This window comes from Phoxinus phoxinus (genome assembly GCF_949152265.1).
Source record: "Phoxinus phoxinus genome assembly, chromosome: 17".
NCBI lineage: Eukaryota > Metazoa > Chordata > Actinopteri > Cypriniformes > Leuciscidae > Phoxinus > Phoxinus phoxinus.
In genome coordinates, this window is record NC_136892.1 from 7,826,871 (window position 1) to 7,851,631 (window position 24,761).

General features: G+C 39.6%; 1 protein-coding gene and 1 long non-coding RNA gene across 2 annotated transcripts in view; both read left to right on the forward strand.

Annotated features, from left to right (window-relative positions):
• The window catches only part of LOC306983987, a 151,193-nt gene that overhangs the window by 1,517 nt on the left and 124,915 nt on the right, over positions 1-24,761 (forward strand). The gene's annotated exons all lie outside the window — the stretch shown is intronic.
• The window catches only part of rnf121 (ring finger protein 121), a 103,622-nt gene continuing 93,268 nt past the window's right edge, over positions 14,408-24,761 (forward strand). Inside the window, exon 1 of the mRNA XM_079584914.1 lies at positions 14,408-14,605. Within this exon, the coding sequence (XP_079441040.1) occupies positions 14,528-14,605 (78 nt within the window). The 5' untranslated portion in view covers positions 14,408-14,527. The remainder of the gene's footprint in view (positions 14,606-24,761) is intronic.

A 24,761-nucleotide genomic window follows, 5' to 3' on the forward strand; every position in this document is an offset into this window, starting at 1 on the left:
ACCCTGTGTAAAAATCCTTTGTTACCTTAAATGGAGATGTCTTAGCTCATTATCTCATGTCCAACCCAAATTCTAACTGGTCTGAGCAACGTCATGTCTGCAAAAGTTTCCTGTTTCTTACTGCTGCTCTTTTTCACACATCTCGTCTATCTTTAGTTCGATCAAAGCTGCGCACATATTTTTCACACATAGTCTTCACATAACCCAGTGAACATTTTGTTCCTTCAAGAAGCTTGTTCTAACTCACATTTATAAAAACTTAGTTTTATATCTTTAATAATGTGCTTTTGATTATATTCTTTTAAATGCTTATGAGTAAAAATGAATCTTCATCGTTAATAAAAGTTGTACCCATACAAAAGCAAAAGAAACACATCTAAATGTAAAATTTCCATAACAAGTTACAGAATGTTGTCCAGTCCGGTTCCATTCACACAGCAGGTCTTTGCCGAATATGCGGTTGAGATCCCTGAAAATGTACTGGTATGTGTGTTTATTTGTAGAATGATGTTGTCACTGCTGCAAGCTCTCATACATGCAAATATTTGCCTATTTAAAAATATAACTTTCGTGCAGCCAGTAGGCCCCTGCATGGGCTTCAGTCCACGGAAGCCTGTGCGTTAATGAGCCCCTGCTCATCTATATGGAGCTGCATAAACTACCTGCATAGAGTATGATTTGAACTTTACAAACCATGTGTTTACATCACTGGACTTGTACATAACACTTAGGGAGCTAATTAACAGTGAGTTGGAGCCTTCTAAGTTATAACTAAAAAAAATGTGTTGCTGAACACTTAACATTTGAGATTTGTATTCTAAGCATCAGTAGTGAAAAAAAAAAAATATAGTCATGACAGAACAGTGATGGATGAGAATCTAGAAAGATCTAGAAAAACTAAAGGAAAGCTTTGTATAAGACGTGCATTAAAGTATAAAAGCAGCAGTCATATTGCCAGCAGCCATATCACCCTGTAGCCCAAGACTGGTTGCCCACTGAAGCTAAGCAGGGCTGAGCCTGGTTAGTACCTGGATGGGAGACCTCCTGAGAAAACCAGGTTTCTGCTGGAAGAGGTGTTAGTGAGGTCAGCAGGGGGCGCTCACCCTGTGGTCTGTGCCCCAGTATAGTGACGGGGACACCATACTGTCAAAGAGCACCGTCCTTCGGATGAGACGTTAAACCGAGGTCCTGACTCTCCATGGTCATTAAAAATCCTTGGCCTCTGTCCATCATGGCCTCCTAATCATCCCCATATACTGATTGGCTTCACCACTGTCTCCTCTCCACCAGTAAGCTGGTGTGTGGTGGGTGTTTTGGCGCAATATGGCTGCCGTCACATCATCCAGGTGGATGCTGCACATTGGTGGTGGTTGAGGAGATTCCCCTTTCCATGTAAAGCACTTTGAGTACCCAGAAACGTACCCAACCGTTAGTCTGATGAAAATTGGCATGCAGTGTCTTTGTCCCTGGTGCCATGATAGTCAATGAGAACATTGGCGTGTTTCAAAAAACTCATTATGCGTCATCGGCACAATACCTTGATGGAGCCTGAGAAGTTTTTCATGGGCGTGACCTTTTTAGACTCCTGAATCCTTGCCGAGTCCAACGATACCAAACATGCCAGGTTCTCTTACGAGAGTTCTCTCGTACTGCGTCGAAGACGCTGCGGGAAAGATTCTTTCTCGAGATATTGACGCCAAAAAATGAATCCTTAATTTTGTAATAATGTAAAACGCTTTGCAGCAGCATACAGCCTTAGGCGGAACAGCTTGCGCGCCTATTGGCTGCTCTGCGGCAAAAGCAGCAGCCTATGCGAGGCCTCCATGACGCTTGACCCAATGAGGACGCTTCGCGCCCTCTGCGCCACGTCCCACCAGAATGAGCGTGGCCTAGGCTTATAAATAACCGAGCACAGCTGCCATACTCCGATTTTCTTTACTTCAGCGAAGCTCCCGCATCGCTGGATCCTGAGAGGAAGCCGCCACAGTCGTCGAGAAGCATCACTGCAGGACGCGCTTTCAACTGAAGCCGCTGGTCGACATCTCGCCGGTCGACAAGTCCCTCAACACACCGTTCAGGGCACAAGTTATCTCCCTGTCGGCTCTGCCGGCCTCCGAGGAAAAGGATGACGCTAGCTTTCTTTGCCCGGTTAGGGCGTTAAGAGCTTACGTGTCCCGCTCCGCTGCTTTTAGGCAGACGGAGCAGCTCTTCGTTTCATTCAGGCCGTTCCAAGGGACGAGCTGCGTCGAAACAGAGCCTGTCCAGATGGGTAGTGGATGCCATAGCGCTAGCCTACGCATCAAAAGGACTGCAATGCCCGTTGGGCATCAGAGCACATTCTACGAGGGGCATGGCCTCCTCGTGGGCTTGGTCTAGTGGAATTTCGTTGCAAGATATCTGTATGGCTGGGCCTCCCCGTCTACATTTATAAGGTTTTATAACCTAGAGGTTCCCACCTTGCAGGCCAGGCTGCTATCGGTCTGAAAGACACAATATGGCTTTTCTGCCCCGTTCTATTACGGCCCAGATTGCCAAAATGTTTTAAGCATCACTCACTGACAGTTATGTCCTATGAGCTGTGTAATGACCCACCATATATATTTATATACATATATATGCTGTAAATGCCCTTTGGGGCACTAATTATAAAGGAATGACGCTATTCTAGCCTCTCTTTCCTGAAACTCTGTGTGAGTTTTTCTGATGATTATGCACTTGTGTGCCCCGGGTGCGCGTGCCCTTGCGTATCTGGTGTCGGATCTCAGCATGCACTGCGTTTTACACGGGGTTCCCCCAGCGTCTTCGCCGCAGTGCGAGAGAACTCTCGTAAGAAAGCGTACTCGGTTACTAACGTAACCTTGGTTCTCTCTAGAAGAGGAATGAGTAATGCGTCTCTGTGCCGTGCCTGCATCCAGCTCTGGTTCGCTTCGGCTATGAAAATCGGAGTATGGCAGCTGTGCTCGGTTATTTATAAGCCTAGGCCACGCCCATTCTGTGTGAGGGCGCGAAGCGCAGAGCAGCCAATAGGTGCGCAAGCTGTTCCGCCTAAGGCTGTATGCTGCTGCAAAGCGTTTTACATTATTACAAAATTAAGGATACATTTTTTGGCTTCAATATCTCGAGAAAGAATCTTTCCCGCAGCGTCTTCGACGCAGTACTCGTTCCTCTTCTAGAGAGAACCGAGGTTACGTCAGTAACCGAGTACGTTTCGCCTTATGGTTTGTGTAACGGTGTCATTTAGCACTTAAAAATCTTGCGATTATCTTTGAAACCGTTTGCCCGATCGAGACAAAACCACCACAGGGAATTTGAAAACATAGGTCAATAGCTAAACAGCCATTGGTTATTTCCTATTCCTTCAATCTCTAGCTGTAAATCATAATTACGGATAAACATAGTTGTATTTCAAAGCAGATGGTAGTGAGGCAATATTTAGACCATAAATGCAATCATTGTTTGCAAACACTGAAGGCCCAAAGCAATCAAATTCTGGGTGAACATGCTTCAGCAGCGGCCATTCCCTAATAAACAAAAGGACAACAAATCATTTGTCTGTTTCCATGAGGAATTATTGCAGTTCCCTTTCAAGACGGTAACTTCAACATTACGTCAACTGAGACGTATATGGGAACTCCTCCCTTCTCCATTTTTGCTGAAATCTTATAAGCTAACGCCAGCTATGGGACAGCTGGCCAATTGACGCGAAGCATGCAAATACTGACAGGTTCGCGGGCAGTATAAAATGCATGGGCGCGACAATTGCGCCAGAATCTCTTACTTCACGCTAGAAATCACAACAAATCAGTCATCGTAGAAGTTGCATTAGAGGACTAATCAACCTTTTTCTTCAACGCATCTTCGTCTGCGTTGGGTTCGGACCGCAGCCTGCCCCCCAACGAAAGGGAACGTCTCCGGTTACTATCTTTGGGCTCAGTGATGTTGAATTTAAATGACATGTAAAATAAAGACATTGTGATGTGGTGTTTTCTGGAAGGGACTAAAGAACAAATCATTTTTATCAGCTAAAAGGCAGAATACAATTTTTTTATTAAGTTAGATAGACATTATATAACAGTTTCAGGTTATGTTTTAGCGTTGGTAACATGTCCCACATTGTCCCACACAAACTTAGAATCGTCCCACATTTGGTTCGTTTGATGGTGGTCACCCTAATTTGCATGCTTCGCGTCAATAGCTTATAAGATTTCAGCAAAAATGGAGAAGGGAGGAGTTCCCATATACGTCTCAGTTGACGTAATGTCTCGTCTCGTTCGAACGAGACATTAGGCTTGTTTGAGATGAGCAAAATCTGCGCAGAACCGATCACCGGTGATCAGAGAAGCATCCAGCTGCAGCCCCGCAGACTCACTTCTTGCTAGACACCAGTGGCTGGACACCAGTGGATGGACAGCAGACGTCATTTCCTTTTCAAATTGACGTCATTTCCGTATCGTCATTCACTTTTCAAATTTGACGCGCCATGCAGATGTCAGCGGTAAGAAAAAATAATAAACTGTCGATGATGATAGGTCATGTCAGAATTCAAATGCACAAACTAGCTATTTTAAAAAAAATCGTCTTGTTTTCAAGGTACTGTGTGTCGTGTTTTTTAAAGGTATTAGTGAACTCTGGTGTGCCTCAATTCTAGAGCTAGGTTGCTCTAGGTTACTTCCCCCACAACCTTACGGGCCTGCACTGTGGCATCTTCATTCTGATGGTCAGATTGTGTAATTTCCAATAAATATTGCAAAACCATGAAGTGTTCATTTGATCTGGATTGTTTGGTAAATTGTCTGATCATGTATATGAATCTTTGTATATTTTAAAAAACAGAAGTGGTTACATTTACAAAAAAAATAAGAATATCCAAATGGGCAAGGCAAAAAACTGTGGTCAATTAACATGTACAAGTCTGTTGTATTGACAAAACGTTATAGTCCATTGATCTAGGCTGAATTTAAGTCACAAAGAATAGTGATATGAAAAACGGGTGCGCGACTGCGTGCACGTGGGCGGAGCCAGTAATAGCGACGGTAGTCATGGCGACGGAGAGTGACAGTCGCGCAAGCCAATCACTTGTTTCGTCCCGGTAGGAATTAATGAGCTGTGTTTTTTGAAGATTAAATACACTATAGTCACTCAATTTTTATACTCTCTTTTTCAAAGTACTTACATTTTAATTATGTATTTGTATATAAAGACAGTTTAAGCCAATTTGAAAGATATTACACGTCAGATATTAAAGACGTGTGCAAAAGCCTGCAAAGAATGCTGTCTATCCACTGGTGAAAACAGAAAATAAATATTTTGAAAATATAAAATGAATATAATGTCAATCCAGAGGTGAAAACGGAAATTAGCGGCGAAACGGAAATGACGGAGAAAAGGGAAATGACGTAGGCTGTCTATCCACTGGTGTCCAGCCACTGGTGTCTAGTCCATAGACAGTATATAAACTGGACACAGCGGCCCCATAGGTTTCAACGGAGAGAAATGAAGTCAATTAGAAGCACTCACTTCCTGATCGCAAGGCGAACTGCGCAGACTCAAACTGAGCTTGACGACGTAGATGTGACGTGAGCAACCTGTAGGTCTTCTAGTAGCTGTGCCGAGAGAAATCTGAATCATTCCCTTACGAATCTCGCAGAGACGGAGAGCGTGGGTATTAGCTGTCCGTGAGCTAGCAACGGGAGCAACTTTATCACTCTCTATGGGCTTCTCCCTTGACTTTATGCCTCCGCGTCCTCCCGATTGCTTGCGAGCTTCTCTGCCTGTCCATACGGTAATTTTTCGACTTGTGCGACAGAGTCGCGCGGGTATGACGCAATCGTTAGCCTATTTTTACAAAAACGGCTTCTACGGGGCCATAACGTAAGATACAAGGTAATGGAGCCTTTTATACATTGTCGAGTTTCTTTAGAAATAAACAATGGACAAACGGTGTCTTTAAACGCCTCAGATGTAAAGTTATTCGCTGTCAAAGTGACGCCAAAATGAATGGGAGTCAATGGAATGCTAACAGCAGGTGGGGGTCCGCTAGCCAATGGCGGCGCCCAGGTCGGCTTCAATGTTTTTCGGAACACTGCCCCCCTGGTCTAGTCGGAGGTGAGTCTGCGGGGCTGCAGCTGGATGCTATTGGGTGATCACCGCGAGATGCATGCCGGTTAGAAATGTGTCCGACTGCGTTCCGCCTGGCTCTGATGTCATGCTGACGTATGTCAAAAATCTCTCGCGAGCGCAAGGCACACCTGTCGGATTCTGCAGTTGCGCGCAGTTGCTCTCCACCGACTGCGCGGATCAAAAGCATGATGGGAAACGACTTGCTGACGACACAGCTTAATGCTCATTGGTTTAAACAACCATGATGTAGTGTTCTTTTTTAAAATGTTTGATTTTAAAACTCTGATATCATGTTTTATGTGTATAAATGATCTGTGAATATTCCCAAACTCTCTGACAGTGCGATCTCTATATGGATTATGTGATTATGTAATTAAAATATATAAAACACATGTATTAAAGAAAAAAAAAGATTGATAAACACGTATTTGGAATGGGATTATATAACAAGTGAGTTGGGTGACTTGTTCATTATATTTATTTTCATATTTAAGCAACAGAACTTAAAATATATATAAATAAATATAGCCGCAAGCAGCGATTACGGGCCCAAGCCTGTGGCACCGCCACCCCGGTGCCTTTAGTTGCACTAAAGGCACCAGGGTGGCGGTGCCACCGGCTTGGGCCCTCCATCGCTGCTTGTGGCTATATTTATTTATATATATATATATATATATATATATATATATATATATATATATATATATATATATATATATAAAACCGCCACCCCGGTGCCTTAGATTTCCTGTGCACAACGGGCAATAACGTAACTCTGCTTTGACTGTCGAGAAGAAGTCTGCTTTAGAGCTTGCATCAGTGTGGGTTTTGCAAAAGTGCGCATCGAGGGCACATATAAGAAAAAAAAAATATATATATATATATATATTAGTGTTGTCAAAAGACCCGGTACTTCGGTACCATTTCGGTACTAAAAAAATTAAATGGTAACGGTACCAGCTTTTCTTAAGTACCGGTGTAAATTCATCATTTCATAAATTTGTTTCCTCGCCACGGCCAAAACGTTCGAGATATCAAAAATCCGTCCGCAATTTAGCATCCTATTCTAGCATGATTTACCTTGATTTACCATGTTATAGGATGATTTACCATGATATACCACATTCTAGAATGATTTACCAGGATTCTAGCATGATTTACCTTATTTACTATGATTTTCCATGTTTCTAGCTTTAATAACCATGATTTACCACGTTGCTAGTAATTATGTGAAGCATCAGAACAAATGAAGTGATAAACTGACAAAATATGATTGTGTTATAATAGTAATTGTTATATAAGGGATTTTTTTAGTGTCTAAATAAATGAATGCAAAAGCACATGTGAAAAGACTATTAATAAGTAGAATGTTCAGCAGAGGGCAGTAGAAGACCACTTATTGACTCACTTTCATTTTACAAGTCTTGATGTTTACCAGTATTTTGCACCAAAGCAAACCAGTTTTTGCATGTTAACTCCATTATGCATGCTTACACACATTACACGTCCATCATAATAACAAATATATAGCTTTAAGCATTTGTTTGTTAGCCAATGCTGAAAGCTGATAAAAAGATTACAAATATAATCCTGCTGCTCTCTCTAGTGAACGACAGTGTTATTACAGCCTCCATCTTACAGTTGAAGTGAATGAATGAATGGAAATTTGGTTTCTCACATATATTTTGGGAACGAGAGAGCGAAAAAATCTGAAACTCGGAGCTTAGATAGTGCTCGAGGTGCCCTGTGTAATGAGACCATCCCAGTGTTGGTGGGCGATTGGGGCCGGGAGTTATTCCCGTTCAAATGCAAACATTTTTTGGCTTATATCTCGGGAATGCCCAGGCCAAATCGCACCAAAATCGAATCGAAGCTAGGTAAGGACAGGCCCTTTCCAACAAGCTATTCCACAAGGATCGGGGTGGTCTGGTTCGAGAGTTACAGCCGATCAAAGGTCGGAGGTCTCGGAATTTTGTGATCGCCGGGGGGGGCGTTCCCGAGTTCCGCGACAATATATTTCGATCAAGAGCCTGGAGAGGACCTTACCATCAAAATTTGAGCGCGCAACGACTTTCCGTTTTCGAGTTATGAGTGAATTTGTACTGCGGGGGGCGTGGCCTAAATGGCGGCCTCCGTTTCACTTTCACTTTCAAAATTCCCATTTCTCAGTGTGATACAATTGTCAATAGTAATACTCCAATACATGAATTTTGTCAAAATGTGATTGTAAATGTTAAAATAGTGATTTTATAAAGTCTAAATATGAATTATAGAACAATATTAGTGAGTAGTATGACCAAGTGATATAACTTTCGCTTTCAGGCTTCCCATTTCTCAGTGTGGCACAATTGTCAATAGTAATACAACAACAATAGATGAATTTTGATCAAATGTCATTGTAAATGTTAAAATACTGATTTTATAAAGTCTAAATATGAATTATATAACAATATTAGGGAGTAGTATGATGAAGAGACAGCAGGGGGCAGTATAATACCACTTATTGGCTCTATAATTTTAACAAATCCCTTACACCCCAAACACACTAACAGAGGGAGGAGGGGAGAAAATCCTCCACAAGTCCACATTCAAACAAAAATATCTGACTTCCTGTTGGTCGGAGCTAATGAGTGTAAATTAGAAAGTTGTCCGGATCGAAGAGAAGAATATACGTACCGAGTTTGGTTACTGTAGGTAAAACTAATACCCCATTTTTGACTAAAGGTGGCGCTACTGAGCCCCTTACCACGCCCGTTTCTGAAACTTCGCACATGTCTATTACACAATAAATGTCAAATGCATGTTGAGTTTCATGCAATTTGAAGCATGTTAAGAGCCTCAAATGCATCCAAAAAGAATATAAAAGTTTAAAGCGTTGCCATGGCGACAGTATTAAAGATATCAATAATCCTTTCACAGGTCTACATCTGTCGTGTGTTTACATTATACAGATGAAGTTTGAAGCAAATCGGGTAAAAATAAGAGGGTGAATTCAAAGCATTTTGAAAGTGACACACTTCCTGCTGCCAGTTGGTGGCGCTATAACTTTGACTCACAATAGTCACATCCATGTGATCGGCCTCTTACAGCGAACACACTGCTGAAGTTTCATCAAGATCAGTTAATGTATGAGGATGTTATAACACACTTCCTGTTTCCAATATTCGCCATAAATTCGTTTCCTCGCCACGGCCAAACCGTTCGAGATATCAAAAATCCCCTCGCAAGTTTTCATCCTCAATGTCTTGACTTCATGCACACCGAGTTTCGTAGCGATTGGTTGAATCGTCTAGGAGGAGTATTTTAAATTCCATTGAATGCGTTTTTCTAACTACGCCAAATAGCCGACTTCCTGTTGGGCTGGGGTAAAAAGTCAGAGCACGAAGGATATATGAACCGGTGAGATCTATAAGTGTACCGAGTTTCATATTATTTCATGCAAGCGTGTTTGATTTATGGACCAAGTTTTTGGATCCCGTTCCAGGGGGCGCTGTCGAGCCCCCCTGCCACGCCCGGGTACCAGCTTCAGTCCGGCTCTAATGGCCGCAGGTTCTGACATTTGTGCAAAGTTTCAAGAGTTTTTGAGTATGTTAAGGGCCCCAAAAGCCCCCAAACCCTTGAAGAACAATAATAATAAATATAGCTGCAAGCAGCGATTACGGGCCCAAGCCGGTGGCACCGCCACCCTGGTGCCTTTAGTTACACTAAAGGCACCGGGCTGGCGCTGCCACCGGCTTGGGCCCTCCATCGCTGCTTGCAGCTATATTTATTTATATATATATATATATATATATATATAAAAAGCCGCCACCCCCGTTGCCTTTCGGGTTCCTGTGCACGACGGGCAATAACGTAACCCCGCTTTGACTGTCGAGAAGAAGTCTGCTTTAGAGCTTGCATCAGTGTGAGTCTTTCTGCTCCCCTCCAAACACACACAGAAAAGGGGGGGGCTGTCTGTGTGTGTGCCCTCCCTCCCCCCCCCCCCCCCCCACACACACACACACACAGAGAATGGCAGGGGGAACTCTGTCAGAGAGAGACAAAACCACATTCAAACCAAAATATCTGACTTCCTGTTGGTTGGAGCTAATGACTGTAAATTAGAAAGTTGTCCGGATCGATAAGCACAATATACAGACCGAGTTTTGTGACTGTAGGTAAAAATAACCCACCCACTTTAGTCAAAAGTATCTTGAAAGTAACACACTTCCTGCTGCCAGTTGGTGGCGCTATAACTTTGACTCACAATAGTCACATCCATGTGATCGCCCTCTTACAACAAACACACTGCTGAAGTTTCATCAAGATCAATAAATGTATGAAGACGTTATAACACATTGTGTTTTTCTTTTCTCGCCATAACTTCGTTTCCTCGCCACGGCCAAACCGTTCGAGATATCAAAAATCCGTCCGCAATTTAGCGTCCTCAATGTCTTGACTTCATGCTGACCGAGTTTGGTGGCGATAGGATAATTTTTCTTGGACGAGTATATCAAATTCCAGGGGCATGCATTTTCATACAGCCCATAATAGCCGACTTCCTGTTGGACTGGCGTAAAACTTAGAGCACGAAAGTTGTTCGGCCCGATTAAATCTATATGTGTACCGAGTTTCATATTATTACATGCAAACGTGTTTGATATATGGACCAAGTTTTTCGGACCACGTTCAAGGGGGCGCTGTTGAGCTCCCCTGCCACGCCCGGATACCAGCTTCAGCCCAGCCCTGATGGCCGCAGGTTCTGACCTGTGTGCAAAGTTTCAAGAGTTTTCGAGCACGTTAAGGGCCCCAAAAGTGCCCGAGAAGTCCCACACAGCAGAGAAAGGGTTAAAATAAAGCCCCCCTCCTCTCTCACACACACAGACACTGAGAGAGACTGGCAAAATTCCCATCAAATCACATTCAAACCAAAATATCTGACTTCCTGTTGGTCAGAGCTAATGACTGTAAATTAGAAAGTTGTCCGGCTCGGGGAGATAAATATAATTACCGATTTTTGTTACTGTAGGTAAAACTAATACCCCATTTTTGACTAAAGGTGGCGCTACTGAGCCCCTCCACCGCGCCCGTTTCTGAAACTTCACACATGCCTAGTACCTAATAAATCTGATATGCATGTTGAGTTTCATGCAATTTGAAGCATGTTAAGAGCCTCAAATGCACCCAAAAAGAATATAAAAGTTTAAAGCGTTGCCATGGCAACAGTATTTAAGATATCAATAATTCTTTCACATGTCTACATCTGCCGTGTGTTTACATTATACACATAAAGTTTGAAGCAAATCGGGTAAAAATAAGAGGGTGAATTCAAAGCATTTTGAAAGTGACACACTTCCTGCTGCCAGTTGGTGGCGCTATAACTTTGACTCACAATAGTCACATCCATGTGATCGGCCTCTTACAACGAACACACTGCTGAAGTTTCATCAAGATCAATTAATGTATGAGGATGTTATAACACACTTCCTGTTTCCAATATTCGCCATAAATTTGTTTCCTCGCCACGGCCAAAGCGTTCGAGATATCAAAAATCCCCTGGCAATTTTTCATCCTCCATGTCTTGACTTCATGCACACCGAGTTTCGTGGTGATTGGTTGAATCGTCTAGGAGGAGTATTTTAAATTCCATTGCATGTGTTTTTTAAACTACGCCAAATAGCCGACTTCCTGTTGGGCTGGGGTAAAAAGTCAGAGCACGAAGGATATATGAACCGATGAGATCTATAAGTGTACCGAGTTTCATATTATTCCACGCAAGCGTGTTTGATTTATGGACCAAGTTTTCGGACCGCGTTCCAGGGGGCGCTGTCGAGCCCTCCTGCCACGCCCGGGTACCAGCTTCAGTCCAGCTCTAATGGCCGCGGGTTCTGACATTTGTGCAAAGTTTCAAGAGTTTTTGAGCACGTTAAGGCCCCCAAAAGTGCCCAAAAGGTAGTAATATAATAATAATAATAAATAATAAATAATAATAATAAAGAAGAATAATCCGAAGGAAAACAATAGGGCCTTCGCCTTTTCAAGGCTTGGGCCCTAATAAATAATAATCCTTTGGAAAACAATAGGGCCTTCGCCTTTTCAAGGCTTGGGCCCTGATAATAATCCTTTGGAAAACAATAGGGCCTTCGCCCTTTCAGGGCTTGGGCCCTAATTACATCCAGTTTATTAGCAACACTGTGCACGAGCGTGAATCCCGTGAATCCCGCGATATCCATCTTTGATCTCACAGGTGTCAGATCCACTGCGAGAAGAGAGAACTGTCCGGCTTGCCTGCACTTTTTTCACTCCTCCCCTCACTGCAGCCGCCTACTCTCGCATACATTTCAGGCGAGGCAAGGCGCATCTCAAACAAGCCTAACGAACGGGATCCCGCCTCTCAGGGAACCGAGGTTACGATAGTAACCGGAGACGTTCTGTTTGCAATTCAGTCGGTTGATGACATTCATCAATTAAATGTGGCTTGGATTCTATTTCTGTGGAAATTTAACTCTGGAAATCTTCATCAATAAAATCTAATTTATACAAACAATATACAGGTTGCATAATCAAGGAACAAATATATTTTATTTTGTATTATATTTTATGGGTGCCAGATCATGTAGGGGTGGAAATTAATGAGGAATGATGTAGACAAATTCAGAAATAGGAATAAGGCTATAGCAAATTTGAATTAAAAGGGTTAGTAAAACAAGACCAATAAAAAGAATGTGGCAAGAAGGACAATGAGGGGAAATTGGCCATAGCCTACTGCACTTTATCAGCATTTAGATATTATTAGAAAACATGATACATGCTTGTGTTGCACATGTAAACTCCAGAGACAGTGGAGCATGTGTAGTGCATCGGGTAATAAAAGGTTCATGCTTAAAAATCAAATCAAGTCATGGGTCTAAATGTCACTTCATAAATATGCTGCCACTTGGAAATATTATAAGGAAACATGGAATTAGTTTCCATTGTTATGCTGATGACACTCAATTATATATTTCATCACGGCCGGATGAAAACGCTAAATTATCAAAATTGACAGAGTGTGTTAAAGATATAAAAGATTGGATGACGCGTAATTTTCTTCTATTAAATCCAGACAAGACGGAGGTACTACTCATCGGTTCAAAAAACCGCCCACAAAACCTCTCACAATACAACTTTAACATAGTAGGATGTCCTGCTACTTTATCCTCTACAGTAAAAGACCTGGGTGTCATACTAGACTGCGACCTCACTGTCTTTTAAAAATCATATTTCATATGTTACAAAAACGGCATTTTTCCACCTTAGAAACATTGCTAAGCTACGTAATATGCTATCAGTTTCTGATGCAGAAAAGTTAGTTCATGCATTCATGACCTCGAGACTAGATTACTGTAATGCTCTATTAGCTGGTTGTCCTGCATCCTCAATAAACAAGCTACAGTTAGTCCAAAATGCAGCCGCTAGAGTTCAGCTTACCAGATCAAGAAAATATGATCATATAACACCGATCTTATCATCTCTACACTGGTTACCTATAAAGTTCCGTATTAATTATAAGGTATTGTTACTGACTTATAAAGCCCTAAACGGCTTAGCTCCAGTTTATTTAACGGATCTTCTATCGCCCTATAATCCATCGCGCTCTTTAAGATCGCTAAATTCGAGGCTTTTGGTTATACCTAGGATATCTAAGTCCACCAAAGGAGGGAGAGCATTCTCACATTTAGCTCCAAAACTCTAGAATAGCCTTCCTGATACTGTTCGTTGCTCAGACTCGCTCTCCCAGTTCAAAACTAGATTAAAGACGCATCTCTTTAACCAGGCATTCATATAAATGTTTTAATCTTACAGTTAAATCCGGCCTCTAGTTCATAACCGCCAGAGGAGAACTGGCCCCCGACTGAGCCTGGGTTCTCCCAAGTTTTTTTTTTCTCCATTAGGTCACCTGATGGAGTTTTAGGTCACCATTGGGTCACCTGATGGAGTTTTTCGTTTCCTTGCCACTGTTGCATTTGGCTTGCTCAGTTGGGGATATTCAATTTAATGAATCAATCAATATTACTATTGATTAGCATTACCAAACATGGACGTTTTATTATTATTTTATTTTAATACTGTGAAGCTGCTTTGATACAATCTGTATTGTGAAAAGCGCTATACAAATATTCTTGACTTGACTTCAGAATTTACTAAGAAATTCCCCACAGGTTTCTAAGGTTTTACTAGACTATTTAAAAGCAACCAATTAAATTAAAAGAATTTAGTATTGTTTCCCCCCTTTTGTTTACATTAATGCTACAGACTCCATATCAGTAGGTGGCGGAAATACACAGTATTAAGTTTTCTTGCCACGAAACCGGAAAAAGAAGACGAAGAAGTGGAGGAAGGCGTGTAACCCGGAAGTGTCTTGAACAGTCGGCTTGTAAGTGTAAAGATGGCAGGGGTATTTGAGGTGGAGGTTGACGGTGTGGAACACAACCATGGACACGGACATCTCGACGACGCCTCTCAGGTTGGATAACAGCAATAGCGTTACATACGTAGTGTGTAGATGAAGTTACTAAATGCAGATGTAAAGATGTAAACAGAGCGCGAGGCTAGCTGGATGTTTGTTGAATCTGAAGATCACTCATGAGTCATCATGTCTAATAATCACATTATACCGGGGGTCTTATATTATATATTATTATATTCTAAACTGTAGAATATAATACTACAATATGCCAGTCATAACAGCACAGGTCAGGGGCCAAGCGTACCAATAATATGCATGAAAAATCCAAAAATAAATAACACCAAACTATAACATACTTAGTTTCTTTCTTTAATTTTTTTTTTTTTAATTCTTGGCTGCATTGTTTAACTTTTATTATTTGTTTAATACATTTTTAGCAGAATCAGTGACTTTGCAGACATTGCAGTCAAGCAGGTGAATCTGGCATTGGCAGCTCCTGAAACACACATATAAACACACAAGTTAATTTATTAATGGTAAAATACACTTTTGTTTGTCATTTCCGACAAGTCTTATTTAATTATTATACTTATTTTTCCCCCTTTTCATGCATGGCATGTCTTCCCTGTCAATGTATTCGGCCATCCTTTCAACCAAAACCTGTCTATAATTGCATGGAGATAATAATTTATTGGGTTTAAACCTTGCAGGTTTACAGTTGGCATACAGTGACATTAGTTTACCGTTATGCTGAAGCAGATGCCTTACTTGGTATTGACCAATCATTCAGTGATAGATATTCATATTAGAGTGGCTCTATAATTTCATTGTACACAAATGCAATGACAATAAAGACATTCATTCATTCATTCATTCATTCATTGACCAATCATTCATGAGCTAGTAAGTGAATTGACCTAAGTTTTAAAGGGTATGGTCTTCCATCCAAATATATATTAGGGTTGTAACGGTGCACAAACATGACTGTTCAGTACTTCTACTACGGTTCGTTACAGCAGGGGAGAGAAAACTAAACATAAAATTGCTGCTCTTTTTTTTTTTTTTTTTTTTTTTTTTACAAAAATGTGTATGTTTAAATAAGGATAAAGAAAATCTATATTAGCTAATGCTGTAAAGCAGGGGTCACCAAACTTGGTCCTGGAGGGCTGCTGTCCTTCAGAGTTTAGCTCCAACCAGGTCCAACACACCTGCCTGAAAGTGTCTAGTATGCCTAGTGAGACCTTGATTAGCTGGTTCAGGTGTGTTTAATTGGGATTGGAGCTAAACTCTGCAGGACAGCGGCCCTCCAGGACCGAGTTTGATGACCCCTGCAAATGGGGAGGCCAAATTATTAAATTCAGTTGCTATTTATTTTAGATATAGCCTAATAATCAACACACACAAAAAAGTACTGTAAATTGCACATAAGGCAGTTTTACATTAACTTCTAAATCTAATTCTAAAGTTAATTTTCTACTCATTTATTTTTTAAATATAATAAGTTGTTTTCATGACACATTTATTTAAACATTAAATAATTAAGACATTACTGACAGATTGAGTAAATATACTGAATAGGCTAATATAGGCTAGTGCTACAAAATGCTTTTCTCTAGAGTTAATTTCTCTAGTGAACTAAATTTCTGTCGACACTAAATGCCTGAGTTAAATGTAATGCTACATGAGATATTATTCTCAAGCTGTTTAATTGACATCTTTCCACAGTTGATGTACCGTTACACCCCTAATATATATATATGGCTTATTTTCAACAAACCATATTATTAGATGCGTCATTAGATTTAAGATGAACTGCGGTGCAAGTGCTTGTCGAACCGTGGGTGGAGAACGGTGTGGTTTGATTAAAAAAAAATATATAATAATATATATCTAGGCTATATATATATATATATATATATAATATAGAATTTTTTGAGAACCGTTACACTCCTAGATTGTACTATATTGTCTCAAGCAAGCTATTATTGATCCCTACTTAAAAAAAACCCCCCAAAAACAATCTGGAATAAACCAAATTATCACCTGATACCAAAATTACCCGGCTTATCTAAAAAAATATGTATTGGGTCAATTATCTTGGCTAATTTTTTAACCTAATTATTTGAGATAAATTCCAATCTGTTTTTTAAGATGTGGTTTAAAGGGGTCATGACATGTTTTTATTTTATTTTATTATTATGTTCCCTAATTAAGGTGCAATTATAGTATTACTATAGTTTTTTTTACAAAAAACTTTTAAAATGTAGTGATTTATGACCTTTTCCCACCCTGTTTCTCATCCTCTGATTCAAACAGTCTGTTTGGGGGTGTTTCCCCTTTAAGAGTTCAGTGTTAACGCCCACTGTTATGATTGGCTAACGTCAGTGCCTATGCATCAATTATTAACGCCCCCAGCCAGAACATTTGCGGATTCAGCGTATTTAAAAAGTAGTTTAAAGTTTTAAATACATTACTTACAGTTTGCGTCGTCGTTGTTGAGCCCAGAATAATCGGCACAGACTTATCTTTGAGCAACAGTTTTCTGGCAAAGCCAGCATCATTTTGGGATTTATTCTCAAAACAGTCATCCTTCAAATGTATAGAACAAATGCTTAAATTAACACTGCTGTGACTGGGACGTCCGCAAAAAATAAAGTGCATTAATTTTTCCCTGACGACTGAATCTTTCGCAGCGTATTCAAAGATGTTGTTTGTCCACAGCCAGGAACAGCACATCTGCGGCATCGTAATTTCCCTGTACACAGACCCACTCGCTGTCTGTCGACTGAACACTTTTGAGGCGCGCGGCGCACGGGCGCGACAATGATACGAAATGAGCGTAGTTGCCTTGCGCCTAAAGCGTAGTTGTCTTGTCCTGGAGGCGGTCTATATGCAAACGCTGGTACGTCACTTCGTACCGTGACGTCACTTCTTACCATGAATCCAGAACGAGCTGTATTTAGAGCTTGATTAAATAAATGATTCGTTTATAATGGGGAGGACGTCTTAAGCTATGAAACTTGCAGGACGTTTTAATGGTACAAAGACCTCTTATATACCAAAAGATCAAGGCAAATTTGGTTTCTCATGTCATGACCCCTTTAAGATGATTACTGAATCAGCCATTTTAAGGGTTGTAAATTACCTCCGGCTATTCAGTGACGCAGGTAATCATGTGGCATTAACTCTATTGGATATCTCAGCAGCTTTTGATACCATTGATAATTTAATCCTGAACTGCTTAAAACAGTTTGTTGGAATCCAGGGAATGATTTAAAAAAAAATGTGTCTCTTACTTGGAGCAAAGATCTTTTACAGTGAAATTTGGTAATTATCTTTCTTTCCCAGCGCCCATTACCTGTGGGGTCCCACAAGGATCCATTTTAGGTCCAGTTTTGTTTTCACTATATGCTCCTTTTGGAAAAAAAAAAAAAAAAAAAAAAACGTATCTCCTACCGTCTCTATATGGACGACTTTCAAGTGTACTTGCCTTTGAGATTGAATAGCAAGGACTCAAGTTCAATACTCCTTAGGTGTCTGGAGGAAGTAAAAACATGAATGGCTGATAATCTTGTCCAGGTGAACGAGCAGAAAACAGAAATTATTATTATATACAGTTTGTAATATGAATGTAAATTATAACTTAGACCTATGGGGTAGTTACCTGTAGGGTCAAGTAAAGTACGGTACTTGGGAGTAATTTTTGATTCCTCTTTAAATTTAGATACAGGGATAAATACTGTTTCGGAACTGTTTTTTTATTTTATTTTTTATATAGGTATTAGGGCTGTAACGATTTACGATATTAAACCGAAATCGCGACACTCAGATCCACGAACCTGTGTCGCGTATGAGAAGGCAGATCGCGATCGACACACCCCTTCCCAGACTTATCTTTCTCGTCCAGAATAGATCCTAGGGCTGTGACGGGGTCTTTTACATATTAGGTATGGGAATTTCAAGCAAAAATAATATTCGAAGATCGCTGGGTATCATTTGATTATTATTCAAAAATCGCACCTCTCCCCCACACACACACACACACACACACACACACACACACACACACACACACACACACACACACACACACACACACACACACACACACACACACACACAAGCAAACACCAGGGCAAGTGAGCAAAGTGCGCGGTGTTTGCTTGTGTGTGTGTGTGGCACCGGCGCGCGCGTGAACTGGAGCTCACCTCATAAACGAATCGAAACTTAGAAAGCTTTAAATACTTTTACTTGATTTAACGTTAATTCAAAACATAAAGAAATGGCGGCTTAGGCTAATTCGTAGGAAGTGTGCATTTCTCTATATAGGCGCGTTCACTTTGTGGCAAGCGTTATTCCTGCGCTTGAGATGGGGGTCATGCGGAATAGGCAATATATTATTTGTGGTTTACAGCACAGACAGTAAGCCTCGGTTACCTCAGAAGAATTTTTAACATGCTCGAATCATCTCCACAATGGAGTATAGTTCTGTTTGTTTTTCAAAAGTATTTTGTTACAAGAAAACAGAGTTATAGCTTTAGCTATTTATTTATTTATTTGGCTTTTAAAATCCTCCCTCCTCGCAAGAATCACGGTTTGTATCGAATCGTGGGTCAGAAATCGGGATACGAACCGAATCGTGGGTTTGCTGTATCGTTACAGCCCTAATAGGTATATCTAAGGGCAATAGCCAAATGGACTGCTTACACTGAACTTTGTGACGCACTTCCGTTTTGAAATAGTACAGCTCATTTGTTTCTGGTTATGTATATTTTCATACTATGCTGTGCTGGTACTGTGCTGCTGACTAAATGTCTCCTAAAATGATTGTCCGCAAGAAGAGAGATTCTGATTACTGTGCAAAGAATTTCCAAACTCAACGGATCATGAAGTTTTAATCCAACCCAAGCCAATCTGAGAAAGCAGTGGCTGTTAAACGTATTCAATTAATTAATTAAAATGCATCTTTGTTAAAGCTACAAAAGTGATTTTCTCTTTTGTTTGATTAACATTGGTGACACAAACAGCTGTGGGTATATTAGGCTGTTGTAACTTTAAGAAGAATGCGTGGATCCAATAATAAGTTAAGATAATAGCCCAAGTCAGTTCCAAGATTATGGAAATATTTTTAAAGACCATTTAAAGTCATACCTGTACTCGCTTGCATTTTTACAAATTGTTTTTTTTCATTGGTTTGTGTGTTTTTTTTCTGTTTTAAATTGCATGTATTGATTGATGATTGTTAATATTATTTGCATTGGACAGCACTTTGTTTGGAGTTACTGTGTAGCCTGAAAGGTGCTTTATAAATGAATAAATACTGTTACCACTACAAATAAAGCTCTTTCTGATTTTGCAATGTTAGCCACTTGACAAAATAGTGTTGTCTCTGAGACATGGAACAAACATGTTAAGGCTGACCCACAGTAAAAGATTTTAAAAATCTGATCAGATTTTCAAAATGTGGGAGACCACAAACATGACGATACAACAATCATAGATCTAACAGTTTTGTTTTTAGGAGTGAAAATTTTGTTATGATTGTCGGAAGGGGAGAATTAGGCCCAAAATCAGCCTGATTAGATTATCTTGTAATGTGTGGGTCCCTTCACTCGATTTAATCAATAAGACTAACTGTGGTGAGCTATATAAAAAGAATTGTAAACACCTCAGATTGGCAGTTTGTGTTCATGCATTCATCGGATATGAGCACAATGGGCAATCAGAGGTGTTTACGATTCCACTCAAAGCATCACATTTTAAAATTTTTAGTACAGACTTGGTACTGAAGTTGTTACTTTAATACTAGTTTCTACGGAAGTAAAAAAAAAAAAAAAAAAAAAAAATCGAGGGTAATGCAGATATGACGTCATTGACAGGGAAGGCAATTGAGGCAAATTGCTGATTTTCTGGGTTTAAACTTTGGAAACATTTGGGATAATGTAAATGCACAAGTCCACTAGGGATGCTCCGATCAGGATTTTTGCAGCCGATACAGTAGGGCTGGGCGATAAATCGATTTTATCGATTAACTCTAATGTGTAGTGTACGTCGATTTGTTTGAATGAAAATCAGTTTTCTCTTTAACATCCGCCGACGGTCCCCTCTGGGCTCCCGTAGTTCCGATCGGGCTCAGCGTTTGCCATAGAGATACACAAACAACATGGCAAATGAGCAAGAACGCGGCAGCACAAGCACAAAAACATTTAGGCCTAGCCTATAAACTGAATCGGCAGGGCTGCCAACTCTGTGAGACTCACGCAATTTTCACTTTGTATGACCATTAATAACCACGAGAGATGACTATATTACACCATAAATCATAATGAGTCTTTAATTGCCAATATAAAATGTATAGCCTAATCAGCGTTCAAGCACACTCATAAGCTTGCCACAGCACACCAGCAAACGTAATGATTATGAATCTTGTCACTTGTTAAATCTTAAACATTTTTATAATTTATTGGTCGTGTTTTGTGTTTTTGGTTGCAGACATTGAGTCAACGATGCTGACTCGTCATGTCTGCAGTAGTGGATGCACCTATATGCACGTTTCATATGGATTGCATAATCAGAGGATATTTATTTTCCATTGAATTTGTTCATTCAAAAGAAGACACTTCAAGCTTTCTATAGATGTTTTTCTCACGTCTGTGAGGCAAGTATAAGCTGAGTTTCAGTTTATTTTTGTGACGCACAAAGTTCACTGAGACGTCAGAAAGTGCATCCTGTTTGTTTTCTCTTTTACAAAAGCACAACATTTTGTTGTTATTGTGAGTTTGCAAAAACAAAAGTAGACCCTTTACAGTTTGCATTACTCATATCTGTATGACCAAAAATGACGGGAGTATTTTAAGTTAATTGCAAGTGATTTCACTGGCGCCTGTATGTCATGCAGTAAGCGCGCTCTCCACACAAACTTATGTGCCTTATATAGCACATTTATCTAGGTTAACATTTATGAGCAGACTTGTAAAGTTGCTACTACTTGCATGTTTCCAGTGATAAGCCATATTTGCAGACTGATCTCATGAAATGGCGCATGTATGACACGCCAATTCGTATTCCATTCGGCGTGCCATCAAGACGCATAATCGTTTTTTGGCGTGTTTTTCAATCACATCTGGAGATATGGTTCGTTTCAGCGTAGACATACACACGGAATCACATCCGGGGATGTTGGTTAGTTTCGCTCAGAACATTTGACAGATGTTGTGCCGAATTTTGACTCCCTGCCAAATTATTACCCCCCTCGTTGAAGTCAGTACCTGATTCCCTAATCCTAACCACACTTCTAATCCTAACCCCTCACCCACAACTAATCCTAAACCTACCCATACTAGGGCGTAAACATACACACGGCGTAGACATACACGCGGATAGCTCAAAATGCGTACAGATAACACGTGGCGTGTATGTTTACGCAAAGTCATGATGTCATGTTGATATTTGGGGTCGATGAATGTTTGGGTTTCCTGCCGTTAACGAACTGTCCTTTAAAGGCTGGGTGATTTAGCCACTTCCTGTGGGGTTTATTTTTTCTGAGACTAACAGACTAATAAAATTGGTCGACCACGCCTCTTCTAGTCAACTAACGGTTAGTCAACTATTGGGGGGCAGTTGAAATTAACAATGAAAAATACTTTTATTAACCTTAGTTAATGTTACAAATGGACTCTTATTGTAAAGTGTTATCATTTTAAATAAATCCAAGCAAACATGCTTCTAGATGGTCATCTTTAAATATCTACACAAAGTACACGTACTGTATAATGACAATGGGTTAGGCCCTCCTTCTCAGCCGCCCCAGCAAATGATGGAACACAGAAAAACTATCGGTATGGATTTTTGCCGATAACTGATTACTGGAACAACCAATCGGTCAACCTCTTATGAAAGCTCTCTGTTGACTCCTCACAAGGCATATTTAACGATTTCACGTCTTAATGGGTATACTTAAAGTAATGGATTATATTCAAAAAAGTACATGGTCTCTTTTGTTAGAAAACTTTTCAAAGTTTAAAGAAATCTGATCATGTTTGGAAGATCTTGTGTTACAACATTGATGAAAACCCCTGGAAAAAGTGATATTTATTTATTTTGTTATTCATGCTTGACATGATGAATATTAGAAAGTAGCCTATATATGACAGGTCATAAAATCAGCTTGGGCTTGTTCACACAATCAGGTCAACTGTATCTGGGCCAAATTTTGTGCTGATAACTCAAAGCAATCAAAAGTTATGGCATTTGGAACCATGGTAGCCTTTTTATCAAAAGTCCAAAAACCTCTCCAAACAAGAGATGTGTTTTACTGAACATAAGAACTACTTGCATGAGTAAAATATTTATAATTTATATCAAATAAGCAGTGGTGTGCTGTCAGAGCCAACAGGGCCTAAACACTGCTTCATGATCCCGACGTAATCGAATCCCAAAATTCCTATAGCTCAAGCCAAGCAGCATGTCATGTTGTGTGTGTGGGCTCGTTTAAATTCAGACAACCTGTTCTAAATAACGATGTGCGATATTTACTATGGTTTACTAATGTTTCACAAAGTTACAAAGCAGACCATGAAGCAAAAGCCTCATCTGTATGCTGTTTACATGAACGTCGCTGGCGACTTTTAATGGTTTTGCGTCAACTTGTGATTGGTTGAGTCCTGTACAGGTCCTGTTTGGGAAACCCGCACCCGCAGTATTCAACAGAACACCCAACCCGTTATTCGACAGTAGGACTAATTTAATTCCATACCTGACCCGTTTGACAAAGACAGAGACCTGAAATGCACCTGCATTAAATCTACATCAGGTAGACAAAAATTATGTTACCCAAGCAATCAAGCCAAGTTAAAATAGCGGTTCGGTTTACTTAAAGAAATGTCAGAAATATATTAATATTGTACAAAATAATGTACTTCTCAAAACGACAACAATAATACAATTTATTTAAACATTATTTAAGGAATATATTTTGTCCATGATTTAATTGAGTAAATCTCTGTTGTGCAGCACATGATTTACATTTTAAACGTTAATTAAGTTATGCATTCATTTGATTACCGCAGTTCCTCATAATATATTTGTATTATATCATAAAAACAAAAAAATATTTTCTGAATAAAACCCATTTCATAGGGCTCTATTATTCTTTAAAAAAATATTTAACTACTTATTTTTACCATTAATAATTTATCTAATCCAGTCAATTATTTAATTGATTAGTTTTTGATTATTGAAATTCGAATAAACAAAACAAACAAATGGTTTCAAGTTTTTTATAATAAAGAATTTGTTCTACCAAAAAACATGTTTTTATTCATTTAACCCTTTATATTGGCAGAGCCATTACATATTTAAAACAGTAATATCCTATACTAAACCTAAACTAATCCTGACAAACTAATATCATTTGAAAGGTTACAATCTCTAGTTTATGTATTTGGTGACTGATTTTCTAAATAAATTACAGAGGAGCCGTAATTTATTAATTTGCAACAAGAATATTTTCATTCTCCTAAAGGCGTGTTTAGACCTTTATTTTGAAATAGTGATGAACATGAAAAATCATGAAAGAATGGTAGAAAACTCTCAAAATGGTAGTTTGTTTTCATGCCAAGAGTTCAAAAGAGAGCATCCATTCAATTGTTTTAGAAAAAAAGGTCTGAAAATGTTTTAAATATAAAGAAAAAAAATAATAGATTCACCATTTGTGATGTGGCAGCGAGCTATAATGCACATACGTCTTCTTTTTGTGTTTCTTAGAGGTTGAATTCATTTCAAAATCTGTCAAAATTCTGAATAGGATGTCTACTTCATAAATTGTATGAAAATTGTAAAAATAAATGGTTCAGATCACTCAAACAACATATGGAAATGTGTTCTTATCTGCCTTATATGGGCAGTAATGTCAACTAGTGAAAAAGTTTGGTACTGCCTCCAAACTAAATCTCACTGAAAGCTAATTTTTTGAGATATCAACCTAAAATTTGAAACACAACTTGTTCAGATTTTTGCCTTTGATTTTTTTGCAGTTTTAGAGTCCACCAGGTTTTGAAAATATATATTTATATAAAATATGAATAATAAAATTTTTAACATTGTACATTTTTATAAACTCAAACTTCTATAACTTTTTTCTGTTTAACTGTCTTAATTTATTTCACTTCTACTAAATCTGCCAAGTGTCTTCTTAAAAACAAGACCAATCTTA